At 41.5% G+C, this 24,265-nt stretch overlaps 2 protein-coding genes across 6 annotated transcripts in view; one reads left to right on the forward strand and one right to left on the reverse strand.

The window, feature by feature from the left end:
• The window catches only part of ESR1 (estrogen receptor 1), a 205,466-nt gene that overhangs the window by 7,132 nt on the left and 174,069 nt on the right, over positions 1-24,265 (reverse strand). For 4 of the 5 annotated variants that reach the window (XM_079971531.1, XM_079971532.1, XM_079971529.1 and 1 more), the window contains 2 exons: positions 7,768-7,901; positions 3,530-3,713 (listed from right to left, as the gene is read on the reverse strand). In XM_079971531.1, the coding sequence (XP_079827657.1) occupies positions 3,530-3,713; positions 7,768-7,901 (318 nt within the window). Of the gene's footprint in view, positions 1-112; positions 165-3,529; positions 3,714-7,767; positions 7,902-24,265 lie in introns of all 5 variants that reach the window. The other variant, XM_079971530.1, reaches the window with a different exon arrangement.
• LOC307213408 (uncharacterized protein) overlaps positions 20,441-24,265 on the forward strand; it is a gene marked incomplete at its 3' end in the record, with an annotated part of 117,316 nt that continues 113,491 nt past the window's right edge. Inside the window, exon 1 of the mRNA XM_079971276.1 lies at positions 20,441-20,629. The remainder of the gene's footprint in view (positions 20,630-24,265) is intronic.

The following is a 24,265-nucleotide window of genomic DNA, read 5'->3' on the forward strand; positions in this document are numbered from 1 at the left end:
GCCCTCATTTTAAAACACCACTACAGTATCATGTTTCAGTAGAGATGTACAATTTATTATAAAGCCCACACATAACTTATTATTTATTTTATTTCTTTATAAGATTTCTTACCAGCCCTTCACCATAAGGCCCCAAACACAGCCTTCCAGCCATGTATTGTGACCTGTCAGGGAAAGTGGAAAAAAGGATGGAAGACAGGAATGAGAAAAGAGAATGTCTGAGGTGTACTAAAATTTAATGCATTCAGTCCAATGCGCTTTATCTTAATGACATGAATTGCTTTGTAACAGAACATGTCCAAAATACAGAGGTCTGTAGCCAAGGGCTACTCAGAGTAGACCCATTGATATGGGACCTAAGTTAATAATGTCCAACAATTTTAACTGGCCTCCTTGGAGTACGATTGACGCTGGAAATAACAAAGATTGTTTTATACTGCCTCTGATGAAGAGTGCGATCTAAACACAGTGGCCTGAATAAATTATACTTTAGTGCACCATTAGAGGTTTTCTCTTCTCATTCCTGTCCTGGAAATTTACTATATATCTTTTACTAATAAGAGTCACAATTTGCTTCTTCCTTAAAAAAACCTAAACCTAAAAGGCATACCAGTATGTGCTGTCATGTATGTAGAAACATTAGGTTATCTGACTTTCCATTGTTTTAATGAATTGTTGTTATTATTGTTATTTACCGTATTTTTCGCTCTATAAGACGCACCTAGTTTTTGGGGAAGGAAAACAAGAAAAAAAGTATTCTGAATCTCAGAAGCCAGAACAGCAAGTGGGATCACTGTGCAGTGAAAGCAGCAATCCCTCTTGCTGTTCTGGCTTCTGGGATAGCTGCGCAGCCTGCATTCGCCCCATAAGACGCGCACACATTTCCCCTTACTTTTTAGGAGGGAAAAAGTGAGTCTTATAGAGCAAAAAATACGGTACTTGTACCCCTCCCATCTGACTGGGTTGCCCCAGCCACTCTGGGCAGTTTCCAACAAAATATACAAAACTGCAACAGAACATCACACATTAAAAGCTTCCTGATGCAGCACTGCCTTAAAGGTTATATAATAATTTATCTCTTTGACATCTAATGGGATGGAGTTCCATAGGCGGGTGCCACTACTGAGAAGGCCCTCTGCCTGGTTCCCTATATGCTCACTTCTTGCAATGAGGGAACCCCCAGAAGGCCCTCAGAGCTTGACCTCAGTGTCCAAGCTCAATGATGGGAATGGAGACACTCCTTCAGGTATACAGGACCAAAGCCATTTAGGGATTTAAAAGTCAACACCAACACTTTGGCTCCCAGTACGCTTCCGAGCATAAATCAATGTAGATCTTTTAGGACTTGTGTTATATGGCCCTGGCAGCTGTTCCTAGTCACCAGTCTAGCAGCTGCATTCTGGGTTAATGGTAGTTCCAAGTCACTTTCAAAGGTAGCCCCACATAGAGCACATTGCAAGAGTCCAAGTGGGAGATAACAATAGCATGTATCACTCTGGGAAGACAGTGTACAGGCAGTTAGGGTCTCAGCCTGTGTACCAGATGGAGCTGGTAGACAGCTGCCCTGGACACAGAGTTGACCTGTACCTCCATGGGCAGCTGTGAGTCCAAAATGACCCTGGGGCTGTGTACCTAGTCTTTTAGGGGCACAGTTACCCATTCAGGATCCCCCACACCTGCCCGCCCCCTGTCCCCCACAAACAGTACTTCTGTTTTGTCGGGATTCAACCTCAATCAGTTAACCGTCACCTATCCTCCAACCGTCTCCAAGAAACTCACAAAGGACATTCACCACCTTCACTGGTTTCAATTTAAATGAGAGGTAGAGCTGGGTATTGTCCACGTACTGGTGGACACTCAGCCAAATCCCCCTGATGATCTCTACCAGCGGCTTCATATAGAAGTTAAAAAGGATGGGGGAGAGGATGGAACCTTGAGGCACCCCACAAGTGAGAACCCACGGGTCCAAACACTCATCCCCCAACACCATTTTCTGTACACAGACTAGGAGGGAGCAGAACCACTACATAACAGTGCCTCCAGCTCCCAAACCTCCTAGATGGTCCAGATGGATACTATGATGTTATCAAAAGCTGCTGAGAGATCCAGCAAAACTAGGGAACAGTTTTCCCCTCTGGAGATTATCGACCAGCATGACCAAGGTGGTTTCAGGCCTGAACTCTGATTGGAAGGGGTCCAAATGTTCCACATCCTCTAGAGATGCTTGAAGTTGTTCAGTGACCATCCACTCAATCATCTTGCCCAGGATTGGAATATTTGAGACTGGATGATAATCGGCCGAGGTGACCAGGTTGAAAAATGGTTTTTTAAGAAGTGGTCTAATAACCACTTCTTTAAGGGGGTCCAAGAAGACTCCCTCACAGAGGGAAGCATTCACCACAGAGCCCATTGCCCAGCCCTGTCTGGCTCATTTTTATGAGACAGAATGGGCAAGGATCAAGGAGACAGGTGGTTGGTTTTACTTGTCCAAGCAGCCTGTCCACATCCTTGGGGGTAGCAGGTTGAAACTGACCCCATACAACTCATCTAGACAGGGCACTGGCACTCCCCCGCTCCGGCCCTGCTACCACGGTGGACTCTACCTCTTTCCAAATTTGATTGATTTTATCTGCAAAATTGTTGCAGGAGATCTTGGGGTCCTTACCAGACCCCAATGGTGAAGGTGGTTCTATTAGACTATGAACCACATGAAAGAGTCTATTGTAACTGTTTTTCACAAATGCGACATTTATTTATTGAATTTATATACCACCCTATAACTGCAGGTCTCAGGGTGGTTCACAGAATAAAATCAAAATATAAAACTACAAAAAAAGCAGCAACAACCCAATAACTCGCTTACACACACACACACACACACACACACACACACACACACCCCATTTTAAAAGGACATTGGGTTGATTTGATTGACATCGTAAGGCCTGGTTAAAAAGGAATGTTTTTGCCTGGCGCCTAAAGGTGTATCATGAAGGCGCCAGGTGAACTTCCCTGGGGAGAGCATTCCACAGATGGGGAGTCACCGCAGAAAAGGCCCATTCTCGTGTTGCCACCCTCCAGACCTCTCAAGTTTAGAGGTGATGGAGGTTAATTACCATATTTTTCGCTCTATAAGACGCACCAGACCACAAGACGCACCTAGTTTTTGGAGGAGGAAAACAAGAAGAAAAATATTCTGAATCTCAGAAGCCAGAACAGCAAGAGGGATCGCTGTGCAGTGAAAGCAGCAATCCCTCTTGCTGTTCTGGCTTCTGGGATAGCTGCACAGCCTGCATTCGCTCCATAAGACGCACACACATTTCCCCTTAGTTTTTAGGAGGGAAAAAGTGAGTCTTATAGAGCAAAAAATACGGTAAATAATTTCAGAGCGGACAACCTTGTCTGCAGAAGTACTTGTCAGTATATCTCCTTATGGTGAAGGGAAAAGAACATTTTTTACACTCCCTGTAGCGTATTATATTATGATGTCTGCTTTGTTTACAAGTTAGCATTCACTAGTGCAACTCACCTCATATGCCTAATGTGGGAAAGGATGAGGAGGAGCTGAGCCAGTCGCCTATGCTGCTGCTGCAGAGAGAGGCCTGATTTGGCCATCAGATGTATCAAGGTGTCTGTGATTTTATCAAGAACGCGATGGATATGGTCTTTTTCCTCCAGTGATTTTAAGCTGCTGGAAAGAAATGTGTAGATACCTATGGAAGAAGGCAAGAGAGAGAGAAAAGTGAAGTGGCAGCAGGATTCTAATATGTGAACTTTGTTCAATGACAATATATATATCCACACTACAAATGTAGGTGGTAAACACTCTTACCTAGGATTTTTAGTCCTTTTTTCCTTTTAAAAGATTAAATTTATTGTATTTTGTTAAAGTACAGGTAAGGCAAGGCAAAGTAATGAACTAAACAGACACAGGACCGAGAACAAACCACAACAGACTCAAGTTGTGTTCTATAAATAAAGAGGACATATTAAGCACTTTTAACAAATAATTGAAGCTCAGCACCACAGCAGACTGAAATTCTCAAATCCACAAAATGGCATAGAACCAATGTAAATTTACAGTACTGTTCCACTTTGGCTCCAACTGAGGCATCAACTGATTATTAGAAAAATAGGTGTGGAACTTCCATTAGAAATCATAACCTTTAGGGAAGATTCAAATATTCAGTAATATTCAATAAATGTGACACAAAGTTTTCACACATGAATTTAGTATTCTGTGTAAAGATCCGGCCTCCACACACCCCAGCTCCTATGAAAGAGGGTCTCATATTAAAACTTATCTCAGAAGGAAGACTGGAGCTAACCTTTGGTCTTAACCTTCCCTCTGAGATGGTAATTATGGAAACAAGCCTTTCATCCTCACCATACACACCAAAAAAGGGGAAAGAAAAGTGAATGTAAACTTTGATTGCTAGATATAAGACAGACAGTCACATTGCCACATGCTCCTCATCCCTTTATCATATCATCAGCATTCTGGCAGTCTGCTTCAAACTTTGCAGCTGGGCTGCTTGGACTGCAAGCCACAACACATTAATTCCAGAAGTTTCCTATTAAAGTCATTTGCACTATTTCACAATATATGAGTAGTTTTGTAGCCAAACTGACAATGCCTAAGTGCTGAGTTTATACTAGTTTCCCCATCCAATTAAATAGACTATATATATAACCCATGGTCTTCAGTTAAACTCAGGAAAACTGGTTATGGGTCTCAAAGTTTGGTGTCAAACTCTCAAATCCTTAGGAAGTTCATTATGCTTAAATCACATGAAAATCCACAGGACAGGTTAGCTGCAACAAATCTGAGACTGCAGTTTTACATTCATGCGCTATTGTAAAATACTAAGTTTAATGAACTGGATTTTAAATTCATTATATTCAGTGAGAAAACTTCTGAGTAAAAATATGTACTCATTGTAAGAGCCAAGGGTTGCAGTGTCAATGTTTCCAGGGCATTCAAGAAAGTGTGACTAATTTTCTTTGGATTGGGGCCCCAGAATACAGTGCTACACTACTGCACTCCACAGAGTGCGTGGCTGTAATATTTTTTTGCTTGCTTGTTTGTTTCCCAAAAATACAACTTTGTTTTGTAAGTTGAAGGGTTAATTTCATTTCTTTCACAGCGAATCTAGGGGCAGATTCCATTTTGTTACAAAGCTGATGAAATACTGCTTCTGTCCTTGCAGCAAGAGACACGCTGCTGTCCAAATATCTGGATAAAATTTCACAAATTGGTGTCAATGTCCTATATTTTGCAACTGCAAACACAAACAGAAGGGGAGGGTGAAAACACTACTTTCACTTTAGGCCAATGTTAATTCCTCCTGCATGCAGCTGAATGCTCATTAAAAAAATAAAGCAAGCATAACTTGTGACCCACCAAATGACACCCATCTCCACTCCTTCCCAGTGATGGGGCTTATACACTTACCTTTCATCTACTCTCTCCAGGCATGGTGCACGCTTTAAAGCTCTGTGTCCAAGCATGGGCGTAGCCAAGATTTTTTTGGGGGGGTAGGCTTTTGTTAGGGGGGAATAACCTCAGATTTGTATTTTTATTGATTTTTATTTAGGGGGGCAGTTGACCCCTGACCCCCCCCCCCCTTGGCTATGCCCATGTGCCCAAGCACCCTTTTTTGCTCTGGAGTTTTCCCCGCAAACACCCACTTGATTGGAGCAAACAGCAATCCTCAGAAAACCCAAACTGGTTTTTGCTCTGCTGCCCAACAGCATTGCTCTGTTGTCCTCAGCTACAACTAGAATTGCTATAATACCTTGTGTATATTAATTGTGGCTTTTTTTACATCAAAATGAAGCTCCTGCATATTCTGTTCAGAATGCTGATGCCACAATAATTTGTGCTGTCTGTTGCTTTGACTACAGCAGTTTGTCCTGCAATTCAACCCTCAGAGAATAGCTAATAGGAATAACATGAGATTCAAGAAAAAATCTGTTACAAGCTACAGCATCATAAGAAACTAGAATCAAAGCCTCAAATAATATGAGGGATGTGTGGCCTGTTATCTGTCCGAACTGAGGAGGAGTTGGTGATCAAAATGGGCAACAAATTGAACACGATTCAGGAATGCGATACTGTGGAACAAATGGCAAACGCCAAAACTACATTTATAGAAATACTGGCTTGCATTCAAAGATAAGGAAACAGAAGTAAGTTTACAAAAGGGAAGCTTCATCTCCCCCCCCCCCCAAGCCGTTTGCACTCACACCCTCAAAAGCCTCTATAGAGGATCTGGCCTCTTCCTTGATTTGAAGCTATTCCACTTTCATCATCTCACATTGTTCTGGAGCTCCCCCCAAACCCTCTGACAAAACATTTGGGGATGCTGGCAGATGCAGGGGATATGAAACTTCCCATTCACTTGTCCATTCAAGTCTTTGTATCAAAGACAAGTAAAGCCAACACTATTGAAATCACAGGAGCTTTGCAAAGCAGTGCTGTGTCCCATTTTCTGGTGCAGTGCCCAAAGCAGTGATTTTACCTGTAGGTCATGCAACAGTTCAAGGTATGCATGTATCTGACGCATGTCATTGGGGCCTTGCCTCAAGCTTTAGTGAACCCTAGGAAATACTTTTCTGCACTGCTTGCTTATTTCTTTGGCTTCCCTGTGGATCTCCAAAATGCTGGGAGGGTGGATTAGCAATCTCATACTGTCCAGAGCCTTTCAAATATCTATTGAACCTGGACAGCTGCCCGAACAGTATCTTATAAGAAGATGCAACAGAAAAAATCAATTATTACCACATCTACTGGGGAATATCTGGAGGGAAGTTTGGATATCAAAAAGATTATGAAATTTTATCGATGTTAACAAACTTTATCTTACTGTACATGCTAATTAACGCTGGAACAAGCTTCCAATCGCATATGTAACCCCCCCCCCCAAAAAGGGGCAAGCATATGTCTATGAGTGGAAGATGTGGGTAGGGTTTGCTTGCAGCTCTGAAATTCAATTATTGTGCTGCATGCTAGCATTAAGCTCCTTGTTACTGCCTGAACAACTTTAGCACAAATGTGGGTCCATTAAAATTTGTAGTGTTGGTGGGAGAGGGGTGCACCCTCACCAACTCTACTGGGCACAAACCTGTACATACACAGACACACACCTCACACACACACACATACATACACATGGGCACATACATTCCCCCCCTACATGCCACGCATTACACAAATATGACTGAATGGAGAAGGAACAAATTTTACCTCCCTTGCCCAACCTATTCAATTAAACACAGTGGAGGGGATGTGGCAAATGGAAGACACCTTCTTTCCTCTCTCTCATACAGCACATGCACATACCCATCACTCTTTTCTTCTCTCTCTCCCCTCCAACCCATCCTTTTACCTTCCAATCCACCTAATTTTCCTATTCTTTTTGCCCTTTACCAGGGTATACATCAGGTATTGTGGTGCTGGTGTCTGTCGGCCAAATATAGATGCTAACTGTGTGAATGTAATTGTAATTAGCATGTCCAGTTTAAAGAGCAGGCATGGATTGGCAAGCAGTACTGAGATTATAACACATGGTTAGATTAATACTATTACTCCCTACAATTAGGATAACTATGATGCCCCACAATTTAAACACACACACACACACACACACACACACAGTTTCATTTTTACTTTTTATTTATAACTGTATGGCAACAAGAACAGAAAAAGTAGCAACACTGCATTTGAAATTAGAGCTGACCCCTTAACAAGCATATCTCACTTACCAGAATTGAGTAGGACAATGGATTTAAGGCACACAAATTCTTCCCCCTGGACGTTCATCATTCGAAAGCGGGAAGATGTGGCCAACAGCATGTCAAATATTTCCAAAAAACCTTCAACACATTTTCCTTGATTCCTGCAATAAAAGAACATAATCTGAGTTATGCACGTGTGTTTCTGTGTGATTAGCACTCAAAAGGGAGAGTTGAGACATCAACTGAATCTGAGTGTAGAACATGTGAGCTGGAGAGAAAACCAATTGGGGCCCAAGGGTCAGAGATGAAAATTGGCCCAAGAAAGACAATAGATCTGTACAAGTGAAGGGAATCAACAACCCACACGCAACCAGTAATGAGGGCCTACCAGATGAAGAATTCAAAGATTTTATATTTGCAGTGGCTGGAGTCCTAGAAGTGCAGGAAGTGCTACTATTATAGCTGCATAAAACTGAAGGAGCACTAAATCCTAAACCACTTCAATTGCATGCAATCACTTACTTTTAAGGGTAAAGTACTAAATACAATCCATAGAAACCAAAGAAAGTAATACACGCTATATACACAAACTTAAGAATCATTCTTTCCTCTCATCACTTGGAAAGCAGCTTATTTCTTCATCAAACATTATCCAGATGCTATAATCTAGTTGTCAAATAAAATATGGGTTGTTACCCATATCAAATAACACAGCCTGACCTAAATGCGTGATTTTCTTTCAAACATTTAATTCTTGGGAAAGAGATCATAAACAGGATGCCAATAAGCTTTTATTCTAGTAAGTCATAAAAGTATATAATTTTTTAAAAAACCATTTAACAGTGGGTTCCTATACAGATTTTCTCAGGAACTGAGTTCATTGGGTATATAATTACAGCCTGAATTATCTTTTTAGTTATTATTTATTAAATTTCTGTACTGTCCTTCATCTGAAGATCACAGGGCAGTGATCATCTTCATCTGAAGATCACAGGGCACAAAAATACACAGCATAACAACAATCACAGGGCACAAAAATACACAGCATAATAACAAACTAAAACAGAAACTCAGTTTAAAAAGCCATAGATTGTTTAATTAGCCAAAGGCCTGGGAAAATAGGAATATTTTTGCATGTTTTTAATATGGTGTTTAGTATAAGTAATGAGGATCCATAAGGCACTGCATCTTTTAAAAACTGGGCCTTTGGTTTTAAATTCAATACTACCTGAAAACTACAGAAAATGCCTGTTTTATTTAAACATCTCTAGGAGGCTGTATGTTTTATAATAATTTCATTCGTTGCCAAAAGGGTAGTATATACAGGAGGGAAATTGTGACCTGAAAATCTGAGAGAAGTCTTTCTACCTGAATTCCTTCACACCCACTGAGTTAATTGAGTTTGAATTGCTGCCACTAGGCTGGAAATTTCATTTTTGTTCTAACTCATAACACTGTAATATGGGTTAGGCAAAAAGGCAAAGAAGTTCAGTCCATGCCAAAGAGCAGGATCCAATACTGTATTCTCAAATATTTCCGAGATTTGTATTAATTCAAGCTTGCAATAATGTGATCTTTCTCTAATTGTTTTCTAAGTGCTGCTGTATTGAATTTTTGATATATGAGGAATTGTGATTTTGCATTTTTTTTCTTTCTTTTTTTATTAAAATTTTTATTACATTTTCAGTTTACAGAAAAGAAAAAGAAGGACAAACCAGAAAAAAGAAAGAAAGAAAAACAATGCAACTTTCAAAATACATTTTTAGGTTACTAACTGGACTTCCCCACATCTCCCTCACCCTGCGTTCTTTACAATAAACATATCAGCAAATTATTACCTTGTTTCGTATCTTATTTATATCTTTCAGAGTGTTTTACTTCTAAATTTAAAGTACCTTTTGTCAAATATTTATACCTTAAGATAATACATAAAATAACTTTAAATTTCAACTTTTTCTTACTTATAACTTAACTTTCTATTTTCCTAATCTAATTGCAGGAGCTAAAATTTCCAAGTCATGCAGATTCTTAACATTCATACAACTTATAATGTTTTTGTAAATAGTCCTTAAATTTCTTCCAGTCCTCTTCCATTGTCTCTTCTCCCAGATCTCGGATTCTGCCAGTCATTTCAGCCAGTTCCATATAGTCCATCAACTGCGTCTGCCACTCTTCCAGCGTGGGAAGGTCTTGTATCTTCCAATATTTTGCAATGAGTATTCTTGCTGCTGTAGTTGCATACATAAAAAAAGTTCTATCCTTCTTTAACACCTTTTGGTCCACAATGCCCAGGAGGAAGGCCTCTGGTTTCTTAGGGAAGGTGTACCTAAACACCTTTTTTAAATCATTATAGATCATTTCCCAGAAGGCCTTCACTTTTGGACAAGTCCACCAAAGATGAAAGAATGTCCCTTCAGCCTCCTTACATTTCCAACATTTATTATCAGACCGATGATATATTTTTGCAAGTTTGACTGGGGTCATGTACCACCTATATATCATTTTCATAATATTTTCCTTCAGGGCATTACATGCCGTGAATTTCATTCCAGTGGTCCATAACCTTTCCCAGTCTTCTAACATAATGTTGTACCCAATATCCTGAGCCCATTTTATCATGGCTGATTTGACTATCTCATCCTGGGTGTTCCATTTAAGCAGCAAGTTATATATTCTCGAAAGCACCTTGGTCTTAGGTTCTAACAGTTCTGTCTCTAATTTCGATTTTTCCACCTGGAATCCTATTTTTTTGTCTGACTTAAAAACCTCTTGAATTTGAGCATAATGAAACCAGTCTTGCACCCTATTCTTTAATTTTTCAAAGCTCTGCAGCCTCCAATTATCTCCAATTTTTTCTATTATTTCCCAGTATTTCGGCCAGCCGGCCTCCATATTGGGGTTTTTTTCGAACCTTGGCCTCCGCTGGTGATAACCACCTCGGGGTCTTACCTTCCAATAAGTCTTTGTATTTTGTCCAGACCATAAATATAGCTTTCCTGACAATATGGTTTTTAAACATTTTATGAACCCTTACCTTATCGTACCACAAATATGCATGCCATCCAAAAACATTATTATACCCTTCCAGATCTAGGACGTCAGTGTTCTCAAGGAGTAACCAATCTTTCATCCAGCAGAAAGCCGCAGCTTCATAATATAACCTTAAATCTGGCAGGGCAAACCCCCCTCTCTCTTTTGCATTCGTTAATATTTTAAATTTTATAACCTTAAATCTGGCAGGGCAAACCCCCCTCTCTCTTTTGCATTCGTTAATATTTTAAATTTTATTCGGGGCTTTTTGCCCTGCCAGACAAACCTAGAAATATCTTTCTGCCACTTCCCAAAAACACTCCACTCTGTCCACGATCTGTAGGGTCTGAAACAAAAATAACATCTTCGGCAATACATTCATCTTTATAGCTGCAATTCGACCCAACAAGGAAAGTTTCAATCTTGACCAGATCTCTAAATCTTTCTTAATTTCTGACCAGCATTTTTCATAATTATCTTTAAATAGATTCAAATTTTTGGCAGACAAGTTTACCCCTAGGTATTTTACCTTTTTAAAAACATTTAACTCTGTCTCTTTCTGAAACCCATCTATTTCCAAAGGTGTCAGATTTTTCTCCAAAACCTTGGTTTTTTGCTTGTTCAGTTTGAACCCCGCTACCCGACCAAATTCATAAATTAATTCTAACACTCTCTTCGTACTAGATTCTGGCTCCTGTAGTGTTAAAACCAAATCATCTGCAAAAGCTTTCAATTTAAATTGTTTCACTCCGACCTGTATTCCTTGTACCAACCGGTCTTCCCTAATCATGTTCAAAAGCACCTCCAGAACAGAAATAAATAACAGAGGGGATAGGGGGCAACCTTGTCGTGTTCCTTTTTCAATTTTAAATTCTTCTGTCACCACATTGTTTACTATCAGTTTAGCTTTCTGCTCTGAATAAATTGCCTCTATTCCATTTTCAAACCCCCGTCCCACTCCCATCCCTTCCAAATTTTTCTTCATAAACCTCCAAGAAATGTTATCAAAGGCCTTCTCCGCATCAACAAAAATTAACACTGATTTTGTATTAATGTTGGTTTGCAAAAGTTCCAAAATATCAATAATATTCCTAGTATTATCAGACAAATGTCTTCCTGGGAGAAAGCCTGCCTGGTCCTTGTGAATTACTTCATTTAATACTTTTTTAAATCTACTTGCCAAAATATCTGCAAAAATTTTGTAATCCACATTTAGGAGTGAGATGGGACGGTAGTTCTTAAGTTGAGTCTTTTCAGTTTCCACTTTAGGGATCAATGTGATGAAGGCTTCTTTCCACGATTCCGGTGCCTTCTTCCCCTCCAAAATCTGATTGCATACCTCCATTAATGGTTGTATCAAATAATCTTTCAATATCTTATAATACTTGGAGGTAAGCCCATCCGGACCTGGAGATTTGCCTAGTTGCATATTCTGGATGGCACCCTCTATTTCTTGTTGTGTTATTTTATGATTCAGGATTGTTCTCTTTTCCTGGGCAAGTTTTGGTAAACCATTTGTTTTCAAAAATTGGTCTATCTCCTTCTCCTCTTGTGACCCTTGAGTATAGAGCTTTTTGAAATATCTCTGGAAACACTTCCTAATTTCTTCGGGTTTCTGGATATCTTTCCCTTCAATCTCTAGATTGGTGACTGCATTCAATTTTTGTCTCTTTTTCAATTGCCATGCTAATAGTTTCCCACACTTGTTAGCTGATTCAAATGATCTTTGTTTCATTTGTTTAATTTTCCACTCAACTTCTTGATTTATCAATTTCGCGTACTGTGCTTGGTAAAATTTAATTTCTCTCAAGATCTCCTTCGATTTTGGCTTAGATCTCAACTTTTTCTCTCCATCTCTTATCTTCTCTAAAATCTTATCTTTTTCCCCATTCCAGATTCTTTTCTTTATCGTGTTCTGTTGTATCAGAAACCCTCTCATAACTGCTTTGCTTGCATCCCAGATTGTTCTCCTTTCCACCGTAGTATTCAAATTTATTTCAAAATAATCTTTCAAGGTTTTTTGGGCCTTCTTCACAATCTCCTGATCTCTTAATAGGGTGTCATTCATTTTCCATCTAAAGGAGCCGATTGGAGTAAGTCTTAATTCCATTTTCATAGCGTTATGGTCGGAGCAAGTTTTTGGGCAGATTTCCACTTTTCTAATCATAGGTGCCAGCCTTCTAGTTGTCCATATTTGGTCTATTCTTGTCCATGACAGATGAGCCTCAGAAAAGAAAGTTCCTTCTCTACCTAAGGGATTCTTAGTCCTCCAAATATCGATTAAGTCCATATTGTCAGTTAGTTCAAAAAAAGTTTTGGGTAGTCTGCCATCTTTTGTTAGAACAGAAGTATAAAAGTGGATGAGTACACTTGAGTAATATATCCAACCACAAACCCCAGCAAATTTTATTGATAGCATTACTTCATATGACTTGAATCAATACATTTCTGAAGATATTCCTTCATCAGTGCCATTTGGTCATGGACACAAGGTCCTGGGTGCAATTATGATGAATTAGATTGCATGAAATTTATGGATGACTCCCCCTCACACACACCATGCCTTGTGAGGAGAACTGACAAGGAGAGCCTGCTCAACACACACATGTGGAGCTCTATCTGCAAACCTATAGCAGGCTTGATCCCTTCCTCCCTACGCATGGACAGCACAATGCCAGGGCTTGCACAATTCTAATTCTGTGCAGCACAATGGCTGAAGGGGATCTCGTGCCTTCTGAATATCTACAGCAGGCATGTCCAAAGTCCGTCCCAGGGGACTAATCCTGCCCACCGGTGGGGGGTTTAATCCGGCCCCTGTGGCAGTTTAATTCGTGGGTTAAAATCCTAAAAGAAGCTCAACAACTTCAATCCTCTTTGAAAAAAGTTTGGACACCCCTGAGCTACAGGATTGGGGAACATGCTTAGCCTGAGGGTCCTTCTGGGCAATCTTTCAAGGACCACATGCCAGCAGTGTAGGAGGACAGAGGTAAAAGTGCGCAGAGCACAAAAGTGAATTTTCCCTTTGATCAGTGGGCTACTTTTAACACACACTCTCATTCACCCCATTCTCCATTCATTCACCTAGCAAAAAATACTTGGGGTGCCCAGTGGGACCAGTGAGCAGTGGGGCCTGGGGAGAGTCCTACTGACCACCAGATGGAAAGGCATAGAGGGTCACTTTTGAACCCAGGCTTGAGGTTCCTGGCCTCTCATATATATGCATACATGCCTACCAAACTTGTCATGCAAAGTGAATGCAGACAAAGTAACCACTGTGGGATGGCAAATCCCTTTGTCACATGCTCAGAGAGGTGGAAATTTTGCCCAGTTTGGTGCCCTGAGACTTTTTGTTATATAAAAGTAAATGGAAGTATTTTAAGTGTGTGGTTGGAAAGGTTTTACCAAGAGTCTGCTTCCAAGAAGGGATGATTAAAAGCAATTATTTACGACTGCTGCTTAGCCTTCTAAGCGAATATCCAAATATGCAGTCAGCACTTCAGCAAAGAACATTTTTCAAAGACTGAGTCCAGTCTGTAAAGTAAATCATCCTTTTGGAAGTGGTTTCCTCTGCTGAGGCACTGGTAAAAGGTTTCTATTTGAGTTCTCTGGTTGTAGCTTGTTCTAGAAATAGCAAAGAAATAGCTGCACAATATTATTCGAAGGATGGAGATCCTGTTTCATCTCTGTGTTAATGTGAGAAGTACCAAAATCCCCCCTCCTCTAAAATCAGTTCTGATGTTTTATGCTTATTTTTTCTCTACCATAGACTAAGACTCAGCTATGAAGTAGTATTAGAATGACTCTAGCTGTAGAGATAGGGAAGAAGATTGATTGAGTTTGCATTTAAAAACGAATCTGCCTAATTTGCACTTTCTAATATGCAAACCAAAACATAAGTCACCTTTTGAAATTCACACTTCTCTGAGTTTTGCGGTGCAGTTTTCCAGCAAAGTAATGTTTATAAAAATGTACACACCAGGGTGAACCATGCACACAAATGCATATATTAGTGAAAATAACACACCAAAATGCATCACATTAGAAGAAACTGTTTTGCAAAAATGAGCATTTTAAGCAAAAATGCATACAAAAACATAGAAAAAAATTGCATTAAAATGCTGGTGAATTTTCAGAAGGACTTCTTTAAAAATACCAAACTGATGAGAAAATGTGGAGAACAAAGATTGAAAAATGAGCACAAATTGATATTCACTCATCTCTACATAGTAGTGTGTGGTTTTATCTTGATTCGCGCATTAAGAAGTAATAGTCTGGATTATTGTTGTTGTTCAGATATGAGGAGCTTCATTAATGCATATAATAACTCTATCTCCCACATTAACGATGTGCCATAGAGTTTTCAGCATCACAAAAAGGAAACAGAGTCTGACACTAAAATCCTATGCAACCTTTAAAAAGGTAAAGGACTCCTGACAGTTAAGTCCAGTTGCAGACGACTCTGGGGTTGCAGTGCTCATCTCGCTTTACAGCCCGAGGGAGCTTGCGTTTATCCAGAGACAGTTTTTCTGGGTCATGTGGCCAGCATGATTAAGCCGCTTCTGGCGCAACAGAACACCGAAACCAGAGCAACGCATGGAAACGCCATTTACCTTCCCGCTGGAGCGGTACCTATTTATCTTGCACTTTTTGGAGTGTTTTCGAACTGCTAGGTTGGCAGGTGCAGGCACCGAGCAACAGGAGCTCACCCCATCGCGGGGATTCGAACCGCGATCTTCTGATCGGCAAGCCCAAGAGGCTCAGTGGTTTAGACCACAGTGCCACCTGCATCCCTATATGTAACCTTTACTAGAGTATAATTGCCATTGAATTCAGTAGAAAACAGAAATTTGTCTTACCATAAATTTCTGTTTGAATATGCTGCTGGAGAACATTCCTGATGGGGATGACACCTCCTACTGGAAGGACCAAGCAGGGTTCACTGAAGCCTCTTGCCTCCTTTCCAGAGGGAGGAGTCAACCCTCTCTCCAGACCAACCGGCAGAGCAGACAATTCCCTGGCCCCTAAACAATCATTCAAATGGAGCCGCATCCTTATCAAGAACGTCTACCAGCATCTGGCAAACTTACATATGAGCAAATATGCTTCAGCTTGTGCTAGGAGAAATTAATGGTGTAGCAAAAGCTAACAACTAAACTATCATTTGTTACTGATCTCCCAAATTCAAAGCTAAAACTCTATCCATGTGCCACCTTTGCTTTCATAGTGGATGTGAATATAAATCCATAGCACCAGGTTTAACTAACTGCTCTATTTTGTCTGTGATTATAGAACAACAAAATGCCCACTATTTAGTTTTACACATAAGAGACCCAGTTGACAGGAAAGGCAGTCTCATCAAATGGTTAAAGGAGTCTAGATGGCAGTTTATCCTCTGGCTGCATAATCTATCACTGTATCAGAAGTGTGTGTGGGGAGAGTAAATTGTGAGGTCTTTTGCATTTTATCTGGACCTGTGTTGAGGAATGAACTCATAAGAAATGGGAGATAGCTTGATTTATTTCTGAGACAGCCTGAATTCAGTATAAAAACGAAACTTGAGCCCTCTGCATTCCTTTATACTCTCTCCCACCTACCCATCCTTGATCTCCGAGTAACCCCTTCCTTATAAACACTTCTGATGTGGCTAGTGATGGCAGTGGTGCACTAGTCAGAAGGCATGGGAAGGATGAAAGTGTGTCCCAAGGCCTGTGTCAATGGTCAGTATCACCTGGAGGCCCACAACCAGCTCCTCCTCTGCACCATTCATTTGCCACTCACTTTAGTCCAGAAAATGGTGTTGGTGAGAAGGGGATGCAGAAGACACCATTGCCCATTGAAGGTAACTTTCCCAAGAGGCTTTGGTTTTGGAACTACTGGCCTTTCCAACCACTGTCAGGGCTGGAGTTTCAGGTAGCTTATTGTAAGCGTCTTGCTTTACTCCCAGCAGGAAGGCTGAATAGAAGCATTCCAGAACATAACGTCTTAATGGCTTTACCGAGGTCTACGCTAATTGCCAGCAGCCTTTGGGAAAACAATAGTTCCTAAAGGCTACTAGGTTTTCTTTCAGCTGAGCAGTTTGAGACTCTGGAGCTCATATCCCAGCCCAGATCTGGTGGACCTCAATGTCATATCTTATACTGTTCTGGCCTTACTAATACAACTCACTTTACCACCATCCTCTCTTTCACACACATTCACACAAACTCACACATGGACAGGTAAAACACAACATGACTCGCCAACATCCACCACAATTCCATCCCATACATAAAGTCTCATTAGTAAATATACACAGAACACAATGTAATAATCCACTCTCAAGGTCACCAGTACAGTGGCCATGCTATTCCAATCCAAATACACAGTAGATGGCATCTGAGCTGAAAAGGGCAAAAGACACTTCTAGCCACAGAGATCATTTTGGCCTCTAATGACAATTATATATCAAGGAATACCCCAAGTTACATACCTGCTCCTTCTTGTGGAGTGCAGCCCCATCCAGAACAAGCAATTGGTCTATCTTCCAGATATGGAGCCACATACCCTCAAAGCTTCTGTCTTCCCAAGATAATAGCTTAAGTCCACTGGCCTTCATCCAGAATACTCAACCTCTCCTGATTCAGGTGTTATGGAGAAATAGAGCTGTGTGTCTTCAGCATACTCATAACACCATGCCCCAAAACTCCTAATGACTGCTCCCAAATAGTACAGGAGACAAAATAGTGTCCTGTGGGAACTATTACAAGTGCAAAAGGGTGAGGTACACTCTCTCAATTCTGCTCTCTGAATACTGTGGTAAATAGTATCAAAAGTGACTGAAAACTACGAGTAAGAGGGCACATTCCCCCATCCACCTCTTGATAAAGGCCATTGTTCAGGGCCACCAAGACTGATTCAGTCCCCAATTAAAGCAGATATATGTCATTCAGGAACCATAGAATCATAGAATCATAGAGTTGGAAGAGACCACAAGGGCCATCGAGTCCAACCCCCTGCCAAGCAGGAAACACCATCAGAGCACTCCTGACATATGGTTGTCAAGCCTCTGCTTAAAGACCTCCAAAGAAGGAGACTCCACCACACTCCTTGGCAGCAAATTCTACTGTCGAACAGCTCTTACTGTCAGGAACTTCTTCCTAATGTTTAGGTGGAATCTTCTTTCTTGTAGTTTGGATCGATTGCTCCGTGTCCGTTTCTCTGGAGCAGCAGAAAACAACCTTTCTCCCTCCTCTATGTGACATCCTTTTATATATTTGAACATGGCTATCATATCACCCCTTAACCTCCTCTTCTCCAGGGCTAAACATGCCCAGCTCCCTTAGCCGTTCCTCATAAGGAACCGTTTCCAGGCCTTTGACCATTTTGGTTGCCCTCTTCTGGACACGTTCCAGTTTGTCAGTATCCTTCTTGAACTGTGGTGCCCAGAACTGGACACAGTACTCCAGGTGAGGTCTGACCAGAGCAGAATACAGTGGCACTATTACTTCCCTTGATCTAGATGCTATACTCCTATTGATGCAGCCCAGAATTGCATTGGCTTTTTTAGCTGCCGCGTCACACTGTTGGCTCATGTCAAGTTTGTGGTCAACCAAGACTCCTAGATCCTTTTCACATGTACTGCTCTCAAGCCAGGTGTCACCCATCTTGTATTTGTGCCTCTCATTTTTTTGCCCAAGTGCAATACTTTACATTTCTCCCTGTTAAAATTCATCTTGTTTGTTTTGGCCCAGTTCTCTAATCTGTCAAGGTCGTTTTGAAGTGTGATCCTGTCCTCTGGGGTGTTAGCCACCCCTCCCAGTTTGGTGTCATCTGCAAATTTGATCAGGATGCCCTTGAGTCCATCATCCAAGTTGTTGATAAAGATGTTGAATAAGACTGGGCCCAAGACAGAACCCTGTGGCACCCCACTAGTCACTCTTCTCCAGGATGAAGAGGAACCATTGATGAGCACCCTTTGGGTTCGGTCAGTCAGCCAGTTACAAATCCACTGAGTGGTAGCATAGTCAAGACCGCATTTTACCAGCTTCTTTACAAGAATATCATGGGACACCTTGTCAAATGCCTTGCTGAAATCAAGGTAGGCTACATCCACTGCGTTCCCTTCATCTACCAGGCTTGTAATTCTGTCAAAAAACGAGATCAGATTAGTCTGACATGACTTATTTTTCAGAAATCCATGCTGACTATTGGTGATCACAGCATTCCTTTCTAGGTGCTCACAGACTGTTTGCTTAATGATCTGCTCCACAATCTTCCCTGGTATTGATGTCAGACTGACTGGGCGGTAATTATTTGGGTCCTCTCTTTTCCCCTTTTTGAAAATAGGGACAACATTTGCCCTCCTCCAGTCTGCCGGGACTTCGCCTGTTCTCCAGGAATTCTCAAAGATGACTGCCAGTGGTTCTGAGATCACATCTGCCAGTTCTTTTAATACTCTTGGATGCAGTTCATCTGGCCCTGGAGACTTGAATACATCTAGACTAGCCAAGTATTCTTGTACTATCTCCTTAGTTATTCTGGGCTGTGTTTCCTCTGCTGAATCATTTGCTCCAAATTCTTCAGGTCGGGCATTGTTTTCTTTATCGGAGAAGACTGAGGCAAAGAAGGCATTGAGTTGTTCAGCCCATTCTGTGTCCCCTGTGTGCATTTCACCATCTTCTCCTCTGAGTGACCCCACTGTTTCTTTCTTCTTCCTTTTGCTACGAACATACCCATAAAAGCCTTTTTTGTTGCTTTTAACCTCTCTAGCAAGCCTGAGTTCATTCTGTGCTTTAGCTTTTCTGACTTTGTGTCTACACGTGCTGGCTATTTGTTTGAATTCCTCTTTGGTGGTTTCCCCCCTTTTCCATTTTTTGTACACATCCTTTTTTAATCTTAACTCAGTTAAAAGTTCTTTAGATAGCCACCCTGGCTTCTTTAGGCACCTTCCATGTTTCCGTCTCATTGGTATTGCCTGAAGTTGTGCTTTTACTATCTCCCTCTTAACAAACTCCCAGCCATCATGAACTCCCTTTCCTTTTAGTATTACTGTCCATGGAATCTCACCCAGCACTTCCCTAAGTTTTATGAAGTCGGCTTTCTTAAAGTCAAGAAATTGAGTCCTAGTATGCTTGGCTGCTCCTTTCCGCTGTATAGTAAACTTCAGAAGAGCATGATCACCCGCGCCTAATGATCCTTCCACTTCTACCCCACTAACCAGGTCATCAACATTGGTTAGGACCAGATCTAAAATGGCTGTTGCTCTTGTTGCTTCTCCCACTTTCTGGACAATGAAGTTGTCTGCAAGGCCAGTGAGGAATCTGTTTGACCTTATGCTCTTGGCTGAGTTTGACATCCAACAAATATCCGGGTAATTGAAGTCCCCCATTACTATTATCTCCTTTCCTTTTGCATGCTTGGCCATCTGTTCCAGGAAGGCATCATCTATGTCCTCCGTTTGGCTTGGGGATCTATAGTAAACTCCCACAGTGAGGTCACTGTTATTCTTCTCTCCCTTAATTTTGAGCCAAATGCTCTCACTTTGGCTTTGAGGTTCTAAATCTTGGCTCTCTTCACAGGTATACACATCCCTGACATATAACGCCACTCCTCCTCCTTTCTTGTCTGGTCTGTTTCTCTGAAATAGATTGTATCCCTCCATTATTACATTCCTATTGTGGGACTTATCCCACCAGGTTTCAGTGATGCCTATTATGTCATATTTAGTTTGCTGTACCAAGAGCTCAAGCTCATCTTGTTTATTTCCCATGCTTTGCGCGTTAGTGTACAGACATTGAAGTCCATTAATCATTCCCCCGTGTCTCTTATTTAAGGATTTTTTCCTCCCACCACTAGGTCTGCGTGCTGTTTGCTCCATTTGGTCTATGACATTTGGATGATCATCTTCATCAATTGATAGACTCCTACCTTCAGGAGCACTGTCTCCCTCCCCCACATTAGTCAGTTTAAAGCCCTCCTGATGAGGTTTCTGAGATTTTTGGCAAAAACATTCCTCCCAACCGTTGTGAGGTGCAGCCCATCGCTTGCCAGAAGTCCATCTTCAAGAAACTGCAGTCTGTGATCTAAGAATCCAAACCGTTCCTGTTACACCATTTGCGAAGCCAGCTGTTCACTTCCACTATTTTTCCCTCTCTCCCTGGGCCACATCGTTCAACTGGGAGGACAGATGAGATGACAATTTGTGCATTTAATTGCTTCAATTTCCTGCCCAGGGCCTCGTAGTCTCTTTTGATCTTCTGGAGGCTATTGATTGCAGTGTCATTGGTTCCCACATGAACCAAGAGGAAGGGGTATTTGTCAGTGGGTTTTATGATTCCTTGCAGTCGTTCAGTTACATCTTGGATCTTAGCCCCGGGGAGACAGCACACTTCCCGAGACATCTTGTCAGGCCCACAGATCACTGCTTCTGTTCCCCTCAGTAGGGAATCCCCTATCACCACTACACGCCTCCTCTTAGGTCTGGTCGGGGTTCTTCCGTGAGCTGTCTGTTCCAAGGTCGCCTGCACATTCCCTGAGGACTGACTTTGCTGCTCGTCTTCATATACCTGATCGACTGTAATGAGGGAGAGATCCTCAAATGGAGTCTTCGATGCTAGGGGAGAGGACCTCAAAGCGATTGTGTATTTCTAAACAATCAGAGCGAACCCTGGGCCTCCTACTTCTTTGAGTCACGTTTCTCCATATATCTGGCTCCTGTGTTGGTGAACTAGCCTCCTTCTCAGGGGAGTCCCTTGTCTCCTCCTTGGTGGAGACGGTGTGCTCTGTTGCTTCCAAGAAGAGCTCCAGCTCTCCAATTCTTTGGAATTAGAGCTACACGTAGCTACATGTAGCTACACGTTCCTCCAGTTGCTGGACTTTTTCTTCTAAGAGGGCAATCAACATGCAATTGCTGCAGGTAAACTGCCTGCAACCTTTGGCAAGATGGCAAACATTGCGCAGGAACCGCAGGCGACTGCAGCTGTTCCCTCACCCTCCATCTTGAGAATTTGTCGTTGGGTGTGGCTACAGCGGTCCTCCATCATAAAAAGCGTGAAGACAGGACAAATAACCCCCCCAAAAAAACCTAAGTCTCCCCCAACAAACGTTTGAGACTAGCTCCTCTAAATCTAAAAGATGGATCAAACTGCACACGCCGCTGCCCTGCAAGCTCTGATAAGCTTCTCCCACAGCTAATCACCTGCCTCAACAGAAACCCTGCCCCCTCTGACCCTTGCACAGGGAGAGCAGCTAATCAGCCACAAGAAACACACACACAAGAAAACCCTTTTTGTTCCTTCTTCAGCCGCTGCCCTGCAAGCTCTGATAAGCTCCTCCCACAGCTAATCACCTGCCTCAACAGAAACCCTGCCCCCTCTCACCTTTGCACAGGGAGAGCAGCTAATCAGCCACAAAGAAACACACACACAAGAAAACCCTTTTTCTTGGAAGCAACAGAACATTTGCAGCTGCTCCACCACAATAGCTGATGCCTTCCAATAGATTACTATCCTCTGACAGCCCTTCCATCAAATGACTGGCCTCTGTAATATAGGGTGCATATTCACTCTAAAGAAAGACTGGCACAAATATGATGATCTAGCAGCCATCTCTATAACTGCTTCCACTTTCCCCAGCAGCTGCAATCACAAAAATGACTGCTAGATTACTGTATGTGTAGCCTGTTCCATGTTGCAATTTGTCTATGTCCTCATATACCTGCATATACTTTTGAATAGTGGAATTTAGCAGTGTGAATTAGGTCTCAGTAGTTCAAGCTATTTGGAGAGTGAAGTACAACAAAAACAGATATGTAGAAGTTAAGCTAATTATTTCACAACACAAGCGTGTACATGTCTATTCAGACATGTCTATTCAGATGTCCCTTAAGTTTAATAGGGCTAAGTGTGTGTTGGATTGCAGCCTTATAAGCATTATTCATTCTTGGAAACGGAAATATTCATTTCTATATTTTAATGACTTGCTTGACATGGTGATTTTATGCATTTGGAATACTGTGTACGGTTCTGGTCGCCTCACCTCAAAAAGGATATAGCAGAGTTGGCAAAGCTTCAGAAAAGGGCAACTAACATAATCAAGGGGATGGAGCACCTTTCCTTTGAGGAAGGCATTTGGGATTTTTTTAGTTTAGAGAAAAGGAGAGTAAGAGGTGAAGTAATAGAAATTTATAAAACTATGCATGGCAGATATGGAGAAAAGGGTAGAGCAAACGTTTGCACCTTCTCTCGTAACACCATAACACGTAGGCATCCAATGAAGCTGAATGTTGGATTTATCATGGAGGATGAAGGCTATCAACAATACAAGCTGTGATGGACATGTTCCACCTTCACTGTCAGAGTGGGTATGCTTCTCAATACCAGCTGCTGGGAATTGCAAGTGGGCAGAGCACAGCTGCGCTCAGGTACTGTTACACTCAAGTGCTGCAGGCAACTGGCATCTGGTTGGCCGCTATGAGGTCAGGATGCTGGACTAGATGAGCCAGTGGCAAGACCCAGCAGGGTCATCTTATGTTCTGTTTACCCAGGATTTCCCTGAACTTTAGGAGAGCAGCTAATCAGCCACAAAGAAACACACACACAAGAAAACCCTTTTTGCTCCTTCTTCAGCCACTGGTGCCCTTAGTTACTGAGTTGTTTATCCTGATAACTATTGATATTTATTGTGTATTGCAGGATTGAAAAGCAGTAAAGATATCTATTTAATAAACATCTCCCAGAGAAGTTCCTTTGACAATTTAAGCAGTAAAATTGTGCAACAAAAGTGACTTAGTAAATCCCATTGAACTTAATAAAATGAACTTCAGAATAAACATAAACAGGATTGTGCTCTTAAAGACCACACATTATTCTGCTGTTCAGTGGAATTTGTGTAGTAATTCCAACCCAGAAATTATAATAAAAATAGTGGCTGACACTCTGTTAAGTCTTATATCCGGCATCTGAAAATGTCTTTATGCAGTGACTTAAAAGGAAGGGGGGGGAGCTTTCTGCTCATTTACTGCCTTTTTATGAAACAAGGGAATTTCTTCCTGACTCCTGCTGGCAATTATTTGATGTGTTGAAAACACTGAATTCTCAGCATCTAAAATTTTATCTGAACTAGCCTGGTGAAAATGCTTCTGCACTTCATGACTATAGCCATTGAAAAATCATTTGCAGGGACCTTTATCATAAGTTTTGAAAGCAGCTGAAAAAGGTTCAACAGGGTAGGCAGGTGAAAAAGAAAAGCATGCTTGTTCTTTTGCATGACAAACTACACCTGTTGAAATTCCCTCTACTATGCAAGAAGCCCTGCCCTCTTTTGCATCTAGCCACCCTGTTCCTTAACCTTTTATCTTTTGTCTTGTTTTCTCTGCTGCTGTTCTTATTTTATTTGCTATTTTTGTTGCTATTTTATATTTACTCTGTAAAGTTCCATTCATCAGCTTAGGCTCCTGCACCACTTCAGCTCCTCCTGGCCACAGTTATCCATTCAATGGTAACATTTCATTTGGATT

The sequence above is a fragment of the Podarcis cretensis genome (genome assembly GCF_951804945.1).
Source record: "Podarcis cretensis genome assembly, chromosome: 3".
NCBI lineage: Eukaryota > Metazoa > Chordata > Lepidosauria > Squamata > Lacertidae > Podarcis > Podarcis cretensis.